The sequence below is a fragment of the Pinus tabuliformis genome, chromosome 3_2, assembly GCF_031772625.1.
Source record: "Pinus tabuliformis cultivar Carrire ecotype Pingquan chromosome 3_2, CPIR1, whole genome shotgun sequence".
NCBI classification, from domain to species: Eukaryota; Viridiplantae; Streptophyta; class Pinopsida; order Pinales; family Pinaceae; genus Pinus; species Pinus tabuliformis.
Genome location: NC_142302.1, coordinates 103,779,124 through 103,784,943, shown reverse-complemented (window position 1 = coordinate 103,784,943; position 5,820 = coordinate 103,779,124). Strand labels below are relative to the sequence as shown.

At 38.1% G+C, this 5,820-nt stretch overlaps 1 protein-coding gene across 1 annotated transcript; it reads left to right on the top strand.

Annotated features, from left to right (window-relative positions):
- Positions 1-1,137: 1,137 nt before the first annotated feature.
- On the top strand, positions 1,138-5,423 carry LOC149180050 (uncharacterized). Its single transcript, XM_089415875.1, has 6 exons — positions 1,138-1,847; positions 2,573-2,699; positions 2,964-3,103; positions 3,688-3,750; positions 3,876-3,944; positions 4,912-5,423. Exons 1-6 carry the CDS (start codon positions 1,650-1,652, stop codon positions 4,981-4,983), a joined length of 669 nt encoding a protein of 222 aa, XP_089272001.1. The 5' UTR covers positions 1,138-1,649; the 3' UTR covers positions 4,984-5,423.
- Positions 5,424-5,820: the final 397 nt, after the last annotated feature.

Here is a 5,820-nt window from a genome sequence, read left to right as displayed (position 1 = left end):
TAGGCTGAATGATAAACATTTCGTACTAAAAAAACCTTCACATTCAGAACTTGGTTAATCTACTTAACATACGGCGACTCCTATTTCCGATCCTATAGCAATATTAATGCTATCGGACATGCGAGCGGAATAGCCATCGCCCTCTGAGTGACAGCACGTGGAGAGAGAGGGCGAGCATGGAGGCTATTCCCCTCGCATGTCAGATAGCATTAATATTGCTATAAGATTGGAAATAGGAGTCGCCCTTAACATACTTATGTAAAATTGAATAATGGAAGCGTATAGTTAGAGTCCTTACAGCTCAACCCCAACCTAATGCGTTTACCTATTCTCTTAGCCAAAACATAATTTTTATTATTATTATTATAAGTTTTAGCCCAATGTCACCATGGTAGTGACATTTCATACCACCACATACGTATGTGTGTGACATTTCAATGCATGTGTGGACATACTTCATCCTAAAACGTTGTAGGATTGAGATCGTCGTGGTATAGTGAGATGTAGGGCTGATGGAAAACTAATCCATCAAAATAGAAACGTACAACACTGTGCTAACTTCTCCATATCAGTCAAACATAACGACGTTTATCCTTAGCCCCAGGTCATACGGGGGTGAGGAACGAATAAATGTATGCTACAAAAAAGCTCCCAAGGGCTTAGGGCTCCGCTGTATGGGTATTAATTAATATGTTAAGATCCACGCGGGTCATGTCACGTCACCTCTTGGAATAGAGTCCGTAATATAGTACTCCCACCCTTCTCTCTCCTTCTATGTATGTATCTGCGTGTCATGACATGGGGACCCACCTCCCAACGACTCCCACATGGGACCCACCTTCCAACGACCCATGCATACATACATATATCTAGGTACATGGATCGATGGCGACATCTGCCCGCCATGCATGCCATAAACCATGGACCTCCACCCAGATACCTACCACGTGTCCACTCGCTTAAAGTGGACCCGGCAAACGGAAAAGGAAAATTGAATCAAACCACAAAGCGATCGCACGCGGTTTACCGTGTCCAGTAACCTATGACCTCAACCCCAGGTCGAAAACACAACCATGGTTATCCACCGCAGGTCTGGCTTTCAGGTCTAGCATTGGCCGCAGAGCAGCATACCTCGAGTCCGACACGTGGAAGGTGGCCATTGCCTGGACCTCAAGCAATAAAGCCCACTACTGTGATACTGAACATTTCCAAATGCGTGGGTCTGTGTCCGGTAGAGGCTGTGAGAGGAGGAAGATCGAAGAAAATCTTTTGTTGTGGGCTTCCCGAGCTATCTGGGTGTACGTCAAACCCTGGCCCAGAGTTGAAGACGATTGGCTGATTATTAGGCAATTTCGAGCGCGCAGATCGATTCCTGAGGTTCGACTCAGGGGGATTAGACAGAATTCACGCCTGGCCGTGGCCGCTATGCCTCGTTTAACTATAAATGCCCCCTGCATTATCTTCATTGGGCCTGCTTTTGGGATTTTCTGCATTTTGAACGCCAATTTACTGCAGGATCACAGGTAGAAGGTGTTTGATCTTCTTCTGTCGTTGCATGTGACGGGATCGAGTGTCTAGCCTCCTCTGTGTTGTTGGGAAAAACATTTTTGTCGAAATTGAGGGTTCAGGGTTTGTTTTCCGGACCGCGGATGCAAATGCTGGAGTCTACAGGTTTTCAGCCTGGAGTTGGCTCTCCATGTGGCGAAGAGAGTGGGGAGGAAGAGCTCACGGTGTTGCCAAGGCATACTAAAGTTGTGGTGACTGGAAACAATCGAACGAAATCTGTTTTGGTTGGGCTTCGTGGTGTGGTCAAGAAGGCTGTGGGCCTCGGTGGCTGGCATTGGCTGGTAATCTCAATTTAGCTTAATTTTATTTTTGCTTTTACTGCTTTTTCAATAGAAATTGGAAGTTCTTTTCTTCTTGGTAGATCTGTGCCATAGTTTTGAACGATTGACTTATAATGAATTGCTTTCCGGAAGATTTTGAATAATATTGACTTCTGGGCTTTTGTATTAAGTTGTGTTTGGTTAATTTGCTGAGCATTCAAAGAATTCTCATTAGCACTGAGAAATATAACGTCTACACTGTACTGTCAGTAATAAATCAAGGAAAATTAAGAAGAAGCAATAATCTGTATTGCAAACTGTCATTGCATAGCCACCTGTTCAGCTTTCTTGCCAAATTTACTAAAATGATCTACAATAATAGTTTGTTGCATTTAGGTGAATTTAGTTGATATGTTGAACATACAGAGGATTTCTCCCTAGTAGAGAGCAATATTGTCACTACATGAAGACAGATATTTATACATGGAATGAAATCATTTGTGAAACAGTTTATAACAAGAAAATCAATGATCTCAATTTAGGGCTACTCTGTACTGCCAGATAGATAAATCAAGGAAAATAAAAATAAACACCAGTTTGTATTGAATGCTTTCATTGTGGTGTTCAACTTTCTGTCAATATTAAATCACAATTGACATCCCTAAAATGAACTGAAATAATAGTTTGTTCCATTTTTTCATTTACTGGGAGGAGTTTTTAAAATTTTGATGCTATATTTGTTTCAGGTGCTAACAAATGGAGAGGAGGTGAAACTCCAGCGAAATGCATTAAGTGTGATTGAACCGCCAACAGGAAATGAAGATAACGAGGAAAATGGATGTGAAAATATGATGTCCAGTAGTTCTGAATTAGGTGAGTATTTATTTAATTTACTATATTGAAAAATAAATTAGATTTTAAATTTATGCTTATTCATACAATTTAAGAGGATTTTTTTAGATGCACTTGCTGCATTAACATTAAAATTTAACTATCGTACACTTGTTACTTACCATGCTGCTAGTGAGATTTTTCTTTAGATTCTTCTCTGCCAAGTACTTGTGATTTCTTTTATTGGGTTTTTAGCTTCACATATTCTGAAGCATCTTTATATATGTTGGTATTTTTCTGGTACAGTTTCTGATGATTTCCAGAAGTCTCACAAGCCTAAATTGCAACATCACAAGTTAGTGGTACCTGTGCCAAAAGGTGCAACTAGAAATCATTCTAGTGATTCACAATCAACTGAATCAAAGTCTTCTTCACATGGGATGCTGGTAATCTCCTTTCTAGATTGTAATATCTATCTATTTTCTCCACTGAGAATGCATGCATACTCTAAATATGCGTTACTTTATACAACGTATTATCTTGAGGGAATTTGGGCAATGATAAAGTCTAATGGGAGCAGTATTAAAAATTTTAATAGTTTGCGAGGAGCATTATTAAAATTTTAATAGTTTGCGAGGAGCAGTATTAAAAATTCTAATAGTTTGCTAGGAGAATTTTTTAGGTGATTCCTATATGACTACATAAATACCATAGGTTTGAAGTTTTTTTGTATCACATGCTGATAATTTTATTTGTTGCATATGAAATTACATAAATAAATTTTTAGGTGATTCTTGTATGACTACATAAATATCATAGTTTTGAAGTTTTTTTTGTATCACATGCTTGATAATCTTGTTTGTGTCATATAAAATGACAGAAACATTTCTTTGCTAGACAATTTGTTTTCCTTCTCTTGCATATGTTATATGCAAAAGTCAGTTTGTGGCGAGTTGGTTGGTTTGTCCAGTTCAACTTGAAGCATAGCTTCACCACTTACAACTATTGAATGATGTGGTGATTGATGCAGACGGTGGATTTGAGTAAACTGGATCCAGCAGCACTATGGAGATATTGGAGGCACTTTAATCTTGTATGTATCATTTTAGCTTTGTCTTAGAATAGCTGCCCATTTGTCCAGTGTTTATTGATTTATTTTGTGGTTTATGGCTGACAATTTTTTTCTTTTGGTTTTCTATTTTTTGGCTTGGGAATTAGGCTGATGTGAGTTTGAATTCATCAAAGGAGCAGCTGGTTAATGCTGTGGAAAAGCACTTTATATCAGAGGTATATGCGTATTCTCTGCATGCTTGCATTGTGAAGTTGTGGCATTTTGTGTTCTTACAAGTGTTATCACTAACTTGAGTTTTTTGGTTGCTCTGGCATTGTCTTAGATAATCTGGTCCATCTTCATGCTTTTGTCTGAACAATATTTGTTTGTAATGAGTAGACCTCACATAGCTAATGTTCCGTTGGTATTCTACTGAGAATTTATGCAACCTAATAGAGTCGTTAACGACTTCACTTACCTTTGAATGCTAAACACCACCTGTTCCCAACCTAGCGATTAAAGTTAGAGTTTATAAAAATATTTTCAACAAGAGATTGTGTTAACTTAATAACATCTCTAGTTTCATTGAAAAGAGGGTTATGCTACCACGAACTTGTATTTTTTAAGCCTAGTCTTTAGCTATAAAAATTACTTTTAAGTAAGGTAGAAGATGTAACATGCTACTTATGACAGTTAAACCCCGAGCTTGTGATGGTGAGGGAAGTGTTCCATCTCTTTCTTTAGTACTCCTGGTTTAAGTTGATCAATCACTATATCAGAAGACTGTGTAGCTTGACTGGTCCTGACTGTTGAGTACATGTGTCTCCACCTGGAGGTCACAGCTTGGAATCTGAAGGGGGCTAGGGTCTCTACACCTCTTTAGACTCAGCCGTCAAATTGCTGCTTGGTTGGGGTCCCTTGTCCTACAAACAAGGGTGTTTCATACATTAATTTGGTGTCTGGTTAGGCAGTGACATTAAAGTTAGATTATTGTTATTATTATATTATTATTAAGGCTTGATCACATTTTGCAACTTGCACATACAATTGCCTTTTTACTTTACAAAGTAATATTTGTAAAAGTTGTGATTTCCATCTTCATTATTTTGTTAACTAAGATGATATTTCAGCCTAAAATGTTGTTTAAGGTTGGTTGGCTTTGGCTCACCTAACTTACAGTGTCGTTGCTTTGCTTTTGTAAAGCAATTGGATGAGTTGCAGGTTATTGCTGGATTTGTGCAGGCTGCTAAGCGACTGAAGAGAGTTTGTGCTTAAAATTCCTGTTGTCAAAAAAGGATCTTTTAGTAATACATGTGCTCACTTGTTTAGGAGGGCATGGTAGACTCACATTGTATGATATGTACTTTTGAACTAACAGATGAATATTCTAACACGAGGCTCTGTAATGTGTCTTACCAGTGGTCATAGGTTTTTCACAGTAGTCATAGGTTTTCTGTAGTGCTTTTACAAAGCTTTTTCTGACCAGTGCTTAACAAGCTGACTTGGATCTAGGTCTATGGAGTTGTTTCATAGATTCCATTTATTCTAGCATGAAGCATGATCCTAAACATGCAAGCTTTTGAGTTTGTAGAAGTGGACATTTCTAGAGTTGGATGTACAAATCTACTGTTGGTTGTATTCTCATCCCATAAACAACTGTTTGATGGAGATGTTTTTTTAAAAACCACATCATAACATTTTCAGGCCTTAGCATATATTCGCTGTTTAGATTCAACTGTGGAATGGTTGGCAATTTGGAATTTGGTTTTTGATGGTACACAACCTAGATATTTTGACTTTATGGTATTAAGTTGGGAACTTTCAAGTGCAATATGGTCAGATAGAGAGACTTTCTTCTTCATTATGGGGTAGATATACAAATTTAGTGTTGTTTATAGTGGAGATTGGTTTTTCACATTATTTCATGCTGCTGTGTATTTAGTTTTTGTTTTGACAGTATGATGTTTGTTTACACCCCACAGTGTTTAAAGTAATTTTGCTTGGCTGGTCCAAGAGCTTGATTCTTCTTAGGGCTCTTACACTAGAGCGGACATTGTAGGTGGTGCAAATTTTACGAAACATCCTTGTATGACTGTTCGTTGTGTTGCTACA

What these genes read in the sequence shown, in the direction of transcription:
- LOC149180050 (XM_089415875.1), top strand. Translation starts at nt 1,650, where the DNA reads ATGCAAATGCTGGAGTCTACAGGTTTTCAGCCTGGAGTTGGCTCTCCA. An exon ending in GTCCAGTAGTTCTGAATTAG is followed by an intron (nt 2,700 to 2,963) that starts GTGAGTATTTAT and finishes TTTCTGGTACAG; the next exon opens with TTTCTGATGATTTCCAGAAG. An exon ending in ATTGGAGGCACTTTAATCTT is followed by an intron (nt 3,751 to 3,875) that starts GTATGTATCATT and finishes CTTGGGAATTAG; the next exon opens with GCTGATGTGAGTTTGAATTC.